The sequence below is a fragment of the Ursus maritimus genome, unplaced genomic scaffold (assembly GCF_017311325.1).
Source record: "Ursus maritimus isolate PB19 unplaced genomic scaffold, ASM1731132v1 scaffold_13, whole genome shotgun sequence".
Lineage (NCBI taxonomy): Eukaryota > Metazoa > Chordata > Mammalia > Carnivora > Ursidae > Ursus > Ursus maritimus.
The window spans coordinates 63,543,022-63,558,633 of record NW_024423675.1 but is presented as its reverse complement, the minus strand read 5'-3'; the positions used below and the strand labels follow the sequence as shown (position 1 = coordinate 63,558,633).

Sequence of the window (15,612 nt, the reverse complement as noted above, 5' to 3'; positions counted from 1 at the left end):
ACCCTAAAGAAACCTCATTAACTTAACCATGGTAATTAGTCACCCCGGTAACTTACTAAACCTACTGAATGAAGCTTTTTCTGATATGATGTACATAATCTCGGTCTCCTGTTTGATTGGATGCACTCAGGGATTTAACCCCAAAGGTTCTTTCCCCCAAACAGCTAAGTAGACATTGACACGCTCATTTGGGTAAACAAACCACCTATGGAAAAACATGTTTGAGGGGCCCCAAAATGGGGTCTCCATTGCTTCCCCCTTTCCATTCTCTTGTTTCAACCAAGAATGAACTTCTGAGAGCAGCAGGACAAGGAGATGGTGGGTTGGGAGCACTTTCCACTCTGAGAGCCTCATGTTCCCAGTGGTCACTCGTGTGTGTTGAGTTGACCATCAAAATTAAATTTGGAATCAGAAGGATACCAGATTACCAAAACACCACCTGTAGGAATTCAAAGGCAAAAAGCATTTACAGTATAGGTCAATAGCAAAGGAAGAGTTTTATGAAATACAGAGGTGTAGGCAAAGTACCAAGAATATACACACTGAGAACAATTTTCTAATTTTTTTAAGACTGTTTTGATATAACAACTCACAAATAAGAAAAATTTAAAATGTTTTTAATTTCTGTGACTTCATTTTCTCTCTTGCCTTTCATATACTCTGTGTCCGTTCTCCCAGATGACCACCAGAAAGTCCCCTGATGGAGTAAAGCGTTCATTAGACTTACTGCGGAGAGGGAGACCTCACCACGCTAACAGCCATGGGGCTCTTACAGGAAGGAGATGCCAGGATTTATAGGGATTGGGGGTCTGGCTTAAGTGGGAAGGCAGATCTTTCAGGTGGGGAGCCGACTGGAGTGGGGCAAGATTCATGACATAAAAGGTGGGGATTGGTAGACACAATGAGTCAAGGTTTCGATGGGGGGCGTGATAAGAAACTGTTGCCTGATACATGAACCTTTGCCCAGGTAAACAGCAGTCTACTGTCCTGTTAAAGGAGATGGCTGCTCAGATGAGCAAACTGTGGTAAATTATTTGCAGAAATGCCTTGAAACAGTGAAGTTATTTTCTTTTTTTAACCCATATTAGTTTTTATTTAAACTATAATTGTTTTGTTTTGTTTTAATAATAATTTTTTTATTATGTTACGTTAGTCACCATACAGTATGTCCTTGGTTTCTGATGTAGTGTTCCGTGATTTATTGTTTGTGTATAACACCCAGTGCTCCATGCAATCCGTGCCCTCCTTCATACCCATCACCGGCCTATCCCAATCCCCCACGCCCCTCCCCTCCGAAGCCCTCAGTTTGTTTCCCAGAGTCCATAGTCTCTCACGGTTCATTCCCCCTTCTGTTTACCCCCCCTTCATTCTTCCCTTCCTTCTCCTACCGATCTTCCTGCTATTTCTTATGTTCCATAAATGAGTGAAACTATATGATAATTGTCTTTCTCTGCTTTTCTGCATTTCAAGCTTATCTTCTGAGGCACGAATTTTCTGAAACAATTAGGTCCCAGTTCTCAGCCCCAGTAGCCAAGCTGTGTGGTTGCAGGTGCTTGCAGTTCCCATCTGCATGCAGACAGCCGCTTGGTTCCCGTACACACCGGGTGCCTCCAGCCTTCAGGCCTGTGATCCTTTTTCTCCTCCTTCTTTCTCTCTTCTTTCTTTTTTTCTTTTTTTTTTAACACCTCCTTCTTGACTGCTCGTGGCACACTCGGCTGTGACTTTATTTATGTGCACGTCACTCCTTCTGCACGCTCCGCAAAGGCAGAGCCCCTTCCGGATTCACTTCTGCTCTCCCTGTAGCACCTGGCGTCATACACAGTAGACCCACACAGAGAAGTGATTCAGCACAGAATGAGCGACTGTTTGGTTAGAACTCACCTCCCGCCAGTAACAATAATCATATTTATTAGTGGTAGTGAAATGAAAACACCTGAGAAATACCTGGCTGCCTCTCGTTATCAACGGGTCCTGTTTTTCGGCAGCTCCTCGCTGGAGGACGGGTCATTTCGTTCCCTGGGAATTGATTCAGAAGGGACATGTGGATTCATACGGCAGCTACAACAGACCAGAAACTATACCAGTGTGCATTTCAGTTAAGAAATGACAAACATCTGAGCTTAATACACCCTATTCTGAGCTCCAAGAAGAGGCTTCGTGTGCTTTGTGGGTAGCACTGCCTCATCTCTAAGTGAGGAACTGAATAAGTGATATTTATGGCTCCTTTCGGCTTACTCTTAAGGCTACAAAATCTGCTCAGAGGAGCCATGCTTGCAACACAGTATTGATATTAGAAGGTGTTCCTTCTTTAAACTTCGTAATATCTTCATGATAAATATATACTCAGGTCTACAAGTTTTTGAATTTTTATTCAACTTTTTTCAAGGTCTCTTCATATGTACTTCAGGTTTTCTTTTCTTTTTTTTTTAATTATGAGAAGTTACAAAAACACAAGGACCTAGGAACACAGTGAACGCTCAGGAACCCGCTACCCAGCTTCGTTGGTGTCTCTTCTCGCTGCGTCAGGTAACTGCCAGGTTAATTAATGTTCTTATGTCTGTTTCATCGTCTGTAAATTGGAGCTAATAGTACCTCTCATAGGGTTGTTGCAAGACTAAATGAGTTATTTTACACAAAGCACTGAAAAGAGTGCTTCATGCATAGTGTTATAGAAATGTGAACTTTTATTTTTACTAATTATAATAAATGCGCCAACCCAGAAAGAATTCCCTGAAAATTAAAGCAAATGGACTTTTATTTGGGCAATTAGAATTGCAATTCGGGAGACACAAGACCCAGGCAGAAACCTAAATTGTGTTCTGAGAAAGACAAAGAGGGGGCACATTATAAAGGTGAAAGGTCCGGAGTGTAGTTCTCATTCAGGTCCTTCTGTGCAAACCGGATTGAAACTGGGTTAACTGGGATTGGTTCACATGCAAATGAGCAGTTGAAGCTTGTAAAACTGGATTGGCTCCTGGCAAAGGGGAGAATTCAGATGATCCAGGCTGAAGGGCACAGCTGGCTGGACAAGTTCCAGAGGTTCTTGTGTCCTCCTGATAAGGACCTGCGTTCGTTCCTCCTCCCTCATGGCCTCCCAGCCCTACTTTAAAAGAGACTCTCTTAGTGAAGTTTGCTTAGGTTTGAAACCTCTTTGTGCAAATGTTGCAGATAGGTTGGAAGCATCCCCCTCCCTTTTTCTATGATCCTATTTTATCTACTCCTTCTCCTAAGTTTGGTGTTTATCATTCATACATGTTATTTTATACGATTAGTGTATTTGTATGAATCCATATCGTTCAAGAGATTTTCTGAACTTCCTGTAAATGACATCGTACTATGTATGAACTATCGCAGCTTTTTTTCTTGACTTCATGTTTTTGAAATTTGTCTATTTGGTACATTTCACCCCAACTAATTCTTATTAGTTCACTTTCTAAAAGTTGCGGCTTAAATGTCATTTTCTCATCAGGAGATATTCTGAGCACCTTGTTTAAAACGATCCCACCTATTCTTATCTCCCTGACATTCTTCTGTTTTTTGTTTTTTTGTTTTGTGTTTTTTTGCTTTTTTTTTTTTTTTTTTTTTTAACATAGTGCTCATCACCTTCCAGAGGTATTTCATCATTTTCCTCTTTAACAGTTTAGTTGTCTATCCCTCTTAGAATGCAAGTTCCGAGGAGGGATTTTTGTCTTTTCATTTTCCCACTAACGTGGCCCAAGTGCCCCGAAGGGCCTGGGAATAAGGGGATACATGGTGGGTGCTTATTGGAGGGCTTTGTCTCTTCTCTTGATGGTCATTTCAGATGTTTTCTTTTGTTGTTGCTGTTATAGAAACATTGCCCTAAATATTCTTGCAAGTATTTCTGTGTGACTCTAAGTTTCTCTCTGAAACATACCAACAAGTGAAATTGCTAGGTGAAAAGTGAATACCTTCCAGATTCTTTGTAACTGGTTTAGGGTGTCTTGGCCTCATCAAGTGTTGGCTATTGAAAAGGACTGCAGAGAAGAACTTCATAGACATAAATAACCTATCAGCAGAGAGAAATTATTTAGATGAGCCTGGTTTTATTCATCAAAGTAATAATGCTTTGAAATTTGATGGTATAAAGTCCTACTGCTAATTTTGAATGGAGCTGCTCAGTCAAGGTATCTTAGTGAGTTTTCCTTGGGTATGGTCAACACTTGGCTCTCAGACTAATTCAGAAATGCCTACTTTGGCAGAGTACATGGAGACCCCGATCAGCACGGCTTAACCAGAGTGGGAAGGAGCTCATCAAACCCGCTCAGGGGTCCAGCCTGCAGATGTGCCCCACCCTGTTTTAGCTATTCGGTGTTGTGCTGTGTTATCTTTGATCACATTGAATCATGATTTATTTTTGATGCCATTTCATCGTGAGCCAGTTTCCTTTCCAAAGTTGTACTTACGGGAAAAATAGAAAGTAACTGTAATTGTCAAGCCTGCATTAGGGATTCTAAGCTATAGCCAAGAGAGAAATTAATCCTGAAAGCATTTCACACCAAACAGCAGCAATCTGCAAATTGCAGATTATTTGTGTCATGTGGCCACTGCCTGCGGCACATCAGAGAGCTGAAATCCATTTCAATTTTTATCCCAAGCCCGGGTGCTCACGGTTTTCCATTGAACCCAAAGGATATCACAATTGCCCCATGATGATTTGCAAGGAAATTAAAAGGAAAAATAGTGATTGAAGACTCATGTGGCTTTTAATGCTTTTCAAGGAAATATGTTTTCCAAATGAGTTTCCTCAACTTCACAGCGTGGTTATTGAGGAAATTCAGCACAAGCTTTCCAAAAAAGTTGTACTTCAATTAATCCCTAAGGGGTTTTGTTTGTTTGTTTGTTTGTTTGTTTGTTGGAGGTTTTTTTTTAATAGTTATCAGGGACTTTCTGGAAATAATCCACTTTATAGTGCATTTTCCTGAGGAGATTCTGAATTAAATTGTAAAATAGTCTTATTATATGGAACCGAATGAAAGTACATGTTGATTATAGATATTAATCAAAGTAAAGACCCCAGTTTAAAAGTTATCCTTTAAAAAAATAGGATTCAATTCTGTCTTCATGTGCTTTTGTAAAAATAAACGTCCTTATTCATTTTTAATAGCAACCAGGCAATACCAAACTTTTTTTTATTTACATTGAGCTCAGTTTTTTAGAAAGCAGGTGGGAGAGATGAGTGAGATTTTAACAGCAGAAAGAACACTGGAAAAGCACAGATCTGTGCGCCTATCATCCAGATAAGCCCAGAATGAGATGACATTCTAATTTCAATGACCAAAGACAACAAAACAGGCTTTTAAAAAAGTTGGGTCAAGGACACGAGACAACAAGGAAAGGCAGTCATTGAGGAAGACAACACAATGTTAGAAAAGCTTTCCAAGCCCAGTCTTTCCTGTTTCCTTGAGCAAAGACAATGTTTCCCATGTTGGAAAGGACAGAACAGACAATTTCAGGAGGAACATCTGCGTAAGAAAAGCCAGCCTGACGGGTGAGAGTCCCTCTAAGGAGGCAGGAATCTGAGATAAGAGGAGCAGGAAAGGCCAGGCACTTTCAGGAGCAGACCTCCCAGGGGTCTGAGAGTTCCAAATCCCTACTTCCAGTGTTATTTGTCAAAAGGGTGAAACATATTTTTCACAGTTTTTTGGTCTGATCTGTGACTTTTAAGTATTCAAACAAGTGACATGTTTTTACACTTTCCCCAGGCCAACAAGTTAGGGGACTATTCTAGGACAAGCTCTTGGGTCCCAAGTTCAGAGTGGGCATCACAGAACATTTTATCAGTAAGTTAGAAGGAAACCCCCCAGTGCGGTATCAGGCTAAAATGAGGAACTGTGAGAACTCTCATCTAAGAAGCCTGACCTTGCAAACAGAATATGTCTGTCAAAGCCCTCTTAGAATCAAGTACCACAAAATCTCAACCTCGGGCTCCCCAGTGGGGTCGGGTGTCTGATGCCAAATACATGGGTGAGTGTGGCAACAATGAATAAACAGGAGACTTCCCCGGTACCACATTTGAAAAGGAATATTGCCAACGACAAGCTCAAATCTAAGAACAGAAGGAAGGGAAATGAACATCTGGAAGCTTCCTATAAATTTTCACATATATTACAGATTATTGTAGGCAAATGGATATTTGCCCCAGGAGAGAGAGAAGGCTAATAAAGGCTTTAAAGGATTGGATATGATCTCTATCCCTCCAAAGCTACAACTAGCATCTAGAATGATCCTTCTGACCACAAGAATGCCTCATTATTAGAATGGAATTCTTTGGCTGATCCTCTGATCCTCTGGTCCCTGTCACCGAACAAAGTCTTGAGACAGGGTCTGAAATGCAGCTACAGGTAACATTGTGGGAGATAATTCTGGACTGACAGAGGGGTTCGTCTAGAGATAGTGACAGCTACGAGTTGTTTGAAAATGAAGACATTTCATTCTCGAATCCGTGACTATGAATTACACCAATCTATCTTTGCTCATTGAAGAAATTAAATGCCACTCCATATAATATAGGAATGAGATCAGATGGTCATTGACATAAACAAAATCATCAGATAGCATTTGGCAGTAGTGTGGCTGTCTGAAGGAAGATATTTGGACATTTCCACAGTGGTCTGAGTGGTTGCCCGTCAGGGTGGCCCCAATCTGAACCCACTCAGCAGACCTGGCCTCTGTCTTCCATTTATAACAGAACTCTACTCTCACTGAAAATTAGCTTTATTTTTACAAGGCCAATAGGGAATGGAGCATTTAAAGAACCCTTTCTTGCTTGAGTAGTGGCATGTTAATATTTTGTGTTTAAAAATTAAACCTTGCATTTAAAATATGAAATAATTCATTTCTGAGATTTTACAAAACTGACCCGAGGGCAGATAGACTTTCTCTCGTAGGTCCTCAAATTAACTCTGCACAGGCTTGTAAAGTCATCTGTTTTCCAGTGCTCTTGTTTGTGAGAACCAGAAGGCAATGGCTTTTCCCCCCTTAATTTATTCAATCATCCAGCCCATATTTATTGAGTATTACCCTTGTGCTGGACACAGTTCCCAGGGCCTAGATGAGGCTGTGAGCAAGTCCCTGTTCTCATGGAGTTCTGCGTCCCGGGTGGAAAAAGCAGATATTAACAAATAATTAAATGCTACAGAAATTGTGATAGGCACTACGCATATGAGCCTTTTGGGTTTTTTTGTTTTGTTTTGTTTAGTTTTTTTAAGAGAGGGAGGGTGGAAGGGGCAGAGAGAGGGAGAGAGAATCTTAACATGGGGCTTGATCTCACAACCCTGAGATTATGACCTGAGCCGAAATCAAGAATCAGATGGTTAAGCTACTAAGCCAACCAGGCGCCCCTAAATACGCTTTTTAATTCAATTTAGTTCGTTGCCATTGATAGAAGCATTCACATTGAATGCATTATCTTTTTTGGAAAATACAGTGATGTACAGTACGACTATAAAGACTGGCTCTACCACCAAAGGAAGCCCAGGGTCCTGCTCCCTTTTTATTCTTTTTTCCTGTCACTCCATGATGAACACTTTTAACCTCTAAAAGTTTGTGTTGCTTTTGGTTTTCTGTTGTGCGTAGATTTTTGGTGTCTCTACGGTAGCGTATTTTCTCCCCCAAACACAAGAAGTGTGTTCCAGTTAAACAGACTAATCTTATGATAAGTTTGAGGATTAAAATAATGCGGTATATGAAATTCTGAACTTACAGCATATTTATATGCAAAATCTAATATTCATTTTTGTTAAACCGTCATGACAGGGCAGAAAGTAGTTTGCAATGCATAGAGTCTGGGATTTAGAGGTAGAATTTCAAGGTAGAATTGTCAGTTACTCAGCTCTGTCATTTCCTTCACTCACAAGCTGGGTGACAAAAGGCAAGTAGCCTCTAATATTACAAAGCAGCCACAAGTCAAAAACGGAGCTCCCTCCACCTCCCGCAACAACAACAACAACAAAAAACAGATCAGCTCTGGTTCAACAGAATTATGAGTCGTCAGTTCTCTTCTTTGACATCTTTGTGGAATATTTGTTTCTAAACCACAGCTTGTTTGCCATAATCATCCATCTGTTGATTGTATACGCAAGTGATGCCCTTACTATGTGTTACGGCTGACTCAGAAGGCTAGACAGAAGGTACCTTAAGCAGTTGCTAACTGTCCGTTTTGTCAAAAATTTGAGTCAGTTTCCCTTTTGCATATTTCGATACTTGGATGTGCCTGGAGATCGGGGGCTTCAGTTATTTTTCCTGACTGCCTCTGTTCATTCACTTTGTAAATATAGATATGTAAATGATGCAATCCGAATCGACCAGGGAGATAAAAAACATCTTCCAGCAAGTTCAAAGGTAAAAATCTGTCTTAAAGTTTAATGAAATCAAATAAAAATATCAAATTGATTATTAATCACTTGAGATTAGTAGAGTGAGTAAATGAATAAATGAATTAATAAAAAGCAACAAACTTAAAGCCTTAAATGTATACTAACCGTGCTTTCCTAAGCATGTATGATCATGTGAACATATGTATGTGTGTGTGTATATATACGTGTACCTTATAAACACACACATACATACTTGATAATCTATTGTTTTTCAGCATATTGTCCTGATAATCTCAAATTTGTTATTGGAAGCTGGGCTCCTTTAGCAAAATTGGCCTCTAAATATCGAGGGTTTAGGCAACAAGGGATTTCTGGGAGGACAGCAGAACGGCCGTCTCAAGTACAGACAAGCGCCCCTGCTCTCCAGAGACTCTCAGAATAGCAACTACCGTTCCGGAGCCCACCGTGTACGAGGAGCTCAACTAGGTAATAGATATACAAACATGTAGATACCTACACACGTTGTCGACAGCAACCCCATAAGTTGAATATTCTTCCTCCTGTTTTTACAAGTAGAGGGTGAAGGCTCTAGAGCTCGTGTAGTATCTTTGGCCCAAGATTGCACAGCCGAACTGTCGCTTCATTTCCTTCTCCTGTTCTTCCGTCATCATCACTTCTCATTTCCTCCTGGGCCAGCGACAGGGAAGTGGGGGAAGGGGGACGGGCTGGGACTGAGAGTGCCACTCCCACCCCGGCATGGGGGTAAAGAGACTGCAGAATCCACCCCTGGGCAGGTAGCAGAGGGGTCCTGGGACAGTGACGACCAGGGAAATACCTCTTGTCTGGACAACAGTTGTTCTTTTCCAGGCATGTTCGGGAAGAATCCCGTGTCCTGATATGCATGCCAACGCCTCACACATTCTTGATTTTATACTCATTCTTCATTCACAGAAGTGTGACCATTTAATCTGTTCTTTCAACCCAACTAGATTTGCAGTCTTCACAGGCAATATGACACTTCTGTTCCTCCTGTATGACACCCAAAATAGTGCTGGATGCAACACTGCCACTTAGTTCATTTCCTCGGCAATTCTTTCTCCAGGAAAGACGACAACGATGTATTTAAATGCCCGGCATCGTGCGTATTCTACTATTCAGTGTTTTTCCCCCTAAACCATCGCCTAATATGTTTTCCAAGCAAGTTGGAGCTTCACATTTGCCCTCCCAAAACAAGTCACGGTTTTCACCTTCTGACCTGCAAAGACTAGAGACAGTGATCAGGTCCCCATCACATCAACCGTGAAACCCTCCATCGGAGACTCTTGGGACTTTGACTTGGTCAATCACCTCCTAAATTCAACATATTACGGAATTTCTTCTGATAAGGGAAATGGCTCAGCATCTAACCTTCATGTCTCATTCTGTCCGTCTTTGACCCCCCAACAATCTCTGCCTCGTAATCTGTAGTTCATTGAAATTGCCATCGGAAGGTGCCCCCCGGTGTGCGGTTCCAGTGGCTCGCGCTCCACGCTGGCAGGTCTAGCTGTCACTGGCTGGATCTGCCTGCCTCTCGAGATATCAGGGTGACATCAGTTCCCTGAGGGTCTAAGGAAAGTTGCTAATTTTTGGTTTGCCCAGATTTTCCTTATTGTAAGGATGGGGGTCATAACTCCCAAGCCCTTCACACATCAGAGCTGAGAAAAGAAGTCTTAACCTTTATTTCTTAAGATGATAGATCATGTAGCAATTGTTTCAAATTGCCACTTGCCTTTTAAACAAGGAAATTTTTACAAGAAGTAGCAGCAGCCGTCATTGGATGTGGCAACACCATTAATACCATTAGCAATATATTCACTTACTAATTTTTTTGTCATTGCATGTTGCTTTCACGTACATTCAAAACTGCTGTTCGAGGTAGAGATGGGAATTATTCTTGGTAAAAGGACTTGGCACTGGGAGTAGCTGATTTATCCAGGAGCACAGAGCCAGCTAGTTAGCACGGAACCAGAGCGTCCATCCAGGCCATGACCACAGGAACTCTTTTAAAAGGCATGAAACCCCCAATTTTGGTATTTCCCTTCTGGAATCCATATCTCCAATTGCTATTTTCAAGTGGTGGCAATGGCTGTAGGCTTTTCCTCCGAGACAGTTGGATGGAAGCAGAAAGGAAGAGATGGTGCTAACTGTATGCTCAAGGCTGGATTTTTGCTGGATATTTAAAGGGAAAATTGAGTACTTAGTTTGAAGTGAACACGCCACAGAGCGGCAGAGCGTGGGGGGAGAGAGTGGACGGTGAGTTAGGCCTACTAGGGGCTGAGCAGGGACAGTTTGCGATGGGTGAAGAATGAGCCCTATTTTGAGAAAGAGACGCCCTTTCCCCTTTCAGTCTGGAGGAGTAGAGAGGGATCAATATGGGGGACATAACTGGGAGGGGATATGAAATTCAGGGTGGTGCGCTTGAAAGCTGCCAGCTGGGTTCTGTGGAAGCCAAGTCCAAGGCAGAGGGTGGAGTACTGGTGTTTATCGGGATGGTGTCTGGGAAAGAAAGGGAAGGGAGCCAGATCAGGCGGAGTAAAGAGTCACACTGTCATTCAGGCCTGACAAAGCCTGGGAGCAAATGCAGCTCATGGTGGCTGGTGTCAGGACAAAACACCTAGGTGGTCCCCCTCCCTGTCCTGAGCAGCAGGTTGGGGTCCCACAAGGCATGACCTCAGATGGGGCAACTGTCTGCAGCTGAGGGCCCAGCTCTGTCACTGCCTGTGACAGCTTGGCCACGGTGCTTCCTTGCGGAGGGCTGAGGCCCTCATCTCCACGTTCACCACAAGAGCTTTACACCCATCCCTACACTCATCCCCTTTGCATTTCAGCAGCGGGTGACAGAAAATAAAGGACATGAGGTAGAGGGTACATTAGAAGATGATTTCACTCTGGAGAAAATACAGTGTGAGGAGGACGTGGAGGTGAAAACAGGCTGCAGTTTCACACAGGGCAGCCCCAAACACTGTCACTGAGAAGGTGACATTTGAGAAAGGACTTCCATGCAGACATCGGGGCCAAGAGCTCTCCGGAGAGAGGGAGCGGCAAGTGCAAAGGGCCGGAGACAGCAGCCTGCTGGGCAGAAGCAGGCAGGCAAGCGGGAGGGGCAGAGGCAGAGGGAGAGAGAGAATTCCAAGCAGACTCCACACTGAGCGGGGAGTCTGATGCGGGGCTCGATCTCATGACCCTGACATCATGACCTGAGCTGAAACCAAGAGTGAGAGACTCAACCAGCTGTGCCGTCCAGGTGCCCCACCATGTGCATCTTTTAATAGGAGCCTCTTCTCTGGCATCTCGAGAAAAGATCTCCCCTCAGGAGCCTGAAGGCAGTATGATGCTGGGCACCGTGAGGATTTGACTGGCGCGGGTAGTCATCTGTGGCTCCAGAAGGTGACCCATTGCCACGCGTGTGTAGCTCTGTGTGAGGAATTTGGAGAAGGCAAGAGTGCAGCACCACCATTAACAACACTGTTCGTGTAGTCCTTCTTTGCCAGGCTCTTTCTCCCCCTGGCGCCCCCCCACCCCTGCTGAATTCCGCGTGTGTCTTGTGTTTCCAGTTTTGTGACTTTGAAAGTCACCTTCACGTGAAGTCTGCGTCTGTCTGTTTCCCGCACTGAGGCTCCTGTGGCGAGCACAGTTACAGACGCCCCTGCCGTGGTCTCGTAAACATCTTGACCCCCTCACACGTCTTCCCTTCTAATTGATGCCGTATCTGTCCTTGTTTATTATATTTTATTCTACCTACCAGGTGTTCCGGGTAATTATCTAGTCTTCTGTGAAAGATGTTTATGTTGGAACTCTCATTGACATCAATCCTTGTAGTTACATCTTAGGGGAATGTTCGAATACAAATCCCGAAGACAGGCTAATTTTAAATTCTGGTTCTTATTTTACCTGGCAGTAAAGTAAGTCAAATCAGTTTTTCTCAAATTTGAGGGATGTGAAGGAGAACTTTTTTAAAAAGCCTCTAAAATTTCTAAGGTTAAATAAAATTATTTCATAAAATAGTATCTCTCAAACCTGTCTAGATATAAATTCAGACATAAACATTTTATGCTTATACGACTGAAAGGCCCAAATGAAAATTAGTAAATTAAATACTAAATAAAAGAACAAAACCGAAAGTATCCCAGTTAACTCTATGAATTTCATATCGCAGATGCCGGCATTTTGTTGAAACTAAATTGTTGCCTGGGAGGCCACCAAGGCCTGGCTGGTTGGCCAGCGTCCCCTGATCTGCGCACGCCCACGCCGCTGCGTCCGTGGTGCCCCTCCTGTGTGAACCTCCTACACTTGCCGCCAGACCGGGAGCCCCCCACTCGTTGGGAATGCATCCCTGTAATTCTGCCTGGGCTCTTTCCTTTTGGTTTCACAGAACTTCTTGTTCCCAAGATGATCTGAAATTCTAGAACTGATATGAGGCTGAACTTCCACCGTAGTTCTTAGTTGAATTGTGGCCAACCAAGTGATCCATCGTGACTTTTCCTAATTGTTTAGATAATTATTAGAATAACAATCCTGATACGAACATCTCAAAAGAACCTTCAGACCACGTGTCCGTGGCATCCAGTTGGACTAACACAGTTCTAATGTCAAGGATCTAGCTTCCCTTCTTTATAGCATCGGATGTGCCCAAGGCAATTAACATACTGTGTTTTCCACCAAAATATTCATTTGGGATTTCATCTTGGGATTGTCATTTATGTTCTTGATCTGCCGTCGGGTGGTGACATCGCCTGTTTACATTTTGTTTATATTTTTAAAACTCTTTTGTACTACTTGGTCAGCATTTGTAAACCGCTCTCGCAAGGTGTGAAATGTTAGAATATCTAAGACTGTGTCAAATATAACATCAAACACCAAAACTATGTTTCGACATTTTACATGACCACAGAATTTCTGAATTGGAACAGACCCAGTCAAATTCATCTCTACAGTATCCTGCAGAAATAGTCATTTAGCCTGTGTCTGAAAACCTACAGTTATTAGCTCATCAGGCAATGTATCCCATTTTTAAGTTAGAAATTTCTTTCTGTTGGGGGTGCCTGGATGACTCAGTTGGTTAAGCATCTGCCTTCGGCTCAGGTCATGGTCCTGGGATCAAGCCCCACATGGGGCTCCCTGCTCATCAGGGAGCCTGCTTCTCCCTCTCCCTCTGCCCCTCTCCCATGCTCATGAGCTCGCTCACTCTCTCTCTCAAATAAATAAGTGAAATCTTTTAAAAAAGAAATTTCTTTCTGTTGAACCAAAGTCTACTGCTGTCATTTTTGCCTCTTAGTTTTAATCCTACCTTCTAGAATGAACCGCAAATATAATCTCTCTTGCAAAGGATAACTCCTTCACCCCCTCGAAGATGACAGCTCCCTCCTTCTTCAGCCCACCCTCCCCAGACGGACATCCTGGGTACTTTCCATCACCCTGACGGCACAGTGCTGAGTAACATGAACAACAGCACAGTGATTATTTGGTGCATTTTGCATACAACCCAATTCCTTAGTAGAAGCTTCACCAGATTGTGTAATCCATAGATTGTACCTAAGAAATGGGCTTTTATATCAATTTTTGTTACTAGAGTTAATTTTCATGACAACAAACTAATATGTACAATTATTCAATTAAAAGGACAGGGATGGAACATAATTTAAAGGATAGCTAAGCATGTGCTGGCATGCATATATATAATTTATTTATTTATTTCTACAACTAGAGAAAGAGAATGGGAAAGCCTGAAGAGGCTCTTACTGACTGGGTAGAGTGGAAGGTCATGGGCACCCCGACTATCCTGGCCCTCTTCCCAGATCCTTTCCGTAAGAGCCCCTTTCCAAACTGAAAGACAGGATCCTTCTGGTCTTGACAGAGCCTCCTGGAAGAACTGGGCAAGGTTCTAAATGACAACCAAATCCCGTGAAGATGGCGGTGTCCAGCTCTCTGTCTTCCTTCTTACTTCTCTGTGTGCAGGGCCCCTGCCTGCAGAGCGAGGAAACAGGATGTGACGAATAAGCAGAATGAATTTATACTCACCAACTCTCCCACCCCAGCCCCACGGAATCCTGGCTCTCAATGAGGGACAAGTGACTTCCTAGGGAGAGATGACATTGTGGCCTAAAGCCCTCCATAGGCCAGGTCACAATCAAGAGGGAGACAAGACCTGGCTGGGCTCACCTGCAGCTCCTTCCCAGTGTCACAGTGGGGGACCAGACGGCCATAGCTTCCTCAGAGGTGTGGCTTTTGTGTGTCTGGTTAGAATGTGTGGTGGGGGTGGCCATCTGCGTCCTCCCTGGCAACGCTGGTGGCTGCTAGTCGTAACTGCACGTAAGAACACGTTACCGCACAGAATGGGAATAACACCTTTGTGATTCATTCTTTCCCCAACAGCTGGCTGCCCCAACTCCCTGATTAAAGAGCTCCATCACTTCAGGATTCTGGGAGAAGAGCAGGTGAGTCAGCCTCTCAGGGCAGCACCGGCGTGTCGTGAGAGATGGACACTAATGAGACAGTTGGGCGCTCTCCAGGGAGGCAGAGTGTGTCTCCCGACCCTCGGCACCCTAAAATGGGGAAGAAAGCCACACCGCAGATATGTGCGAGGACACTCTTTTCCTCTTCTATCCATCAGACCTGACAGGTTATTAATTGGTACATCTGCTACCTGCCAGAGCATTCCATCTCAGGATGCCGGCAGTGAGCAGGCACAACGTAGTGGCAGAGAATCCAACAAGTTAGTGTCCAGATACATGACACCCAAGAGACCAGTGGTCACAGACGGCCCTGACGCGATGTCTGTGGGTGAGGGCGCCCACCCCTCTCACCAGACCTTTGCACTTTGTGCACGTTCTCCATAGTTTGATGCAACTGCATTCTCTACGGACGTGAACATGTGACTTATATACAAAGGATGGCCCATTAAAAGTAGATTATTTAAGCACTGTGGTGCTCAGTGAGATGTCAGATTTTAAATAGATGTGCTAAGTAAATGATTCAGGGTGCTGAATTATACACACACACACACGTACACACGTGCACACATGCTTTGGCTGTGTACAAATACATTTCTTAATCTTTGTATCGAATTACAGCTTCCATCATATTATGTGAAATCTTGATGTCAAGTTATTCTTGAAATACTCACACCAGATGGTTGATGACATGGGGCATGACCTACGTCACCCTCTCTTACTGGTTTTTACCCCCAAAGGTCACCTTTGCCACGCCTGACCAGGGAACTGCAAAGGGAGATGAGTTT

At 43.4% G+C, this 15,612-nt stretch overlaps 1 protein-coding gene across 2 annotated transcripts in view; it reads left to right on the top strand.

Annotated features, from left to right (window-relative positions):
* PRKN (parkin RBR E3 ubiquitin protein ligase) overlaps positions 1–15,612 on the top strand; it is a 1,045,173-nt gene that overhangs the window by 836,633 nt on the left and 192,928 nt on the right. For both annotated transcript variants that reach the window (XM_008688480.2, XM_040628035.1), the window contains exon 7: positions 14,748–14,809. In XM_008688480.2, the coding sequence (XP_008686702.2) occupies positions 14,748–14,809 (62 nt within the window). The remainder of the gene's footprint in view (positions 1–14,747; positions 14,810–15,612) is intronic.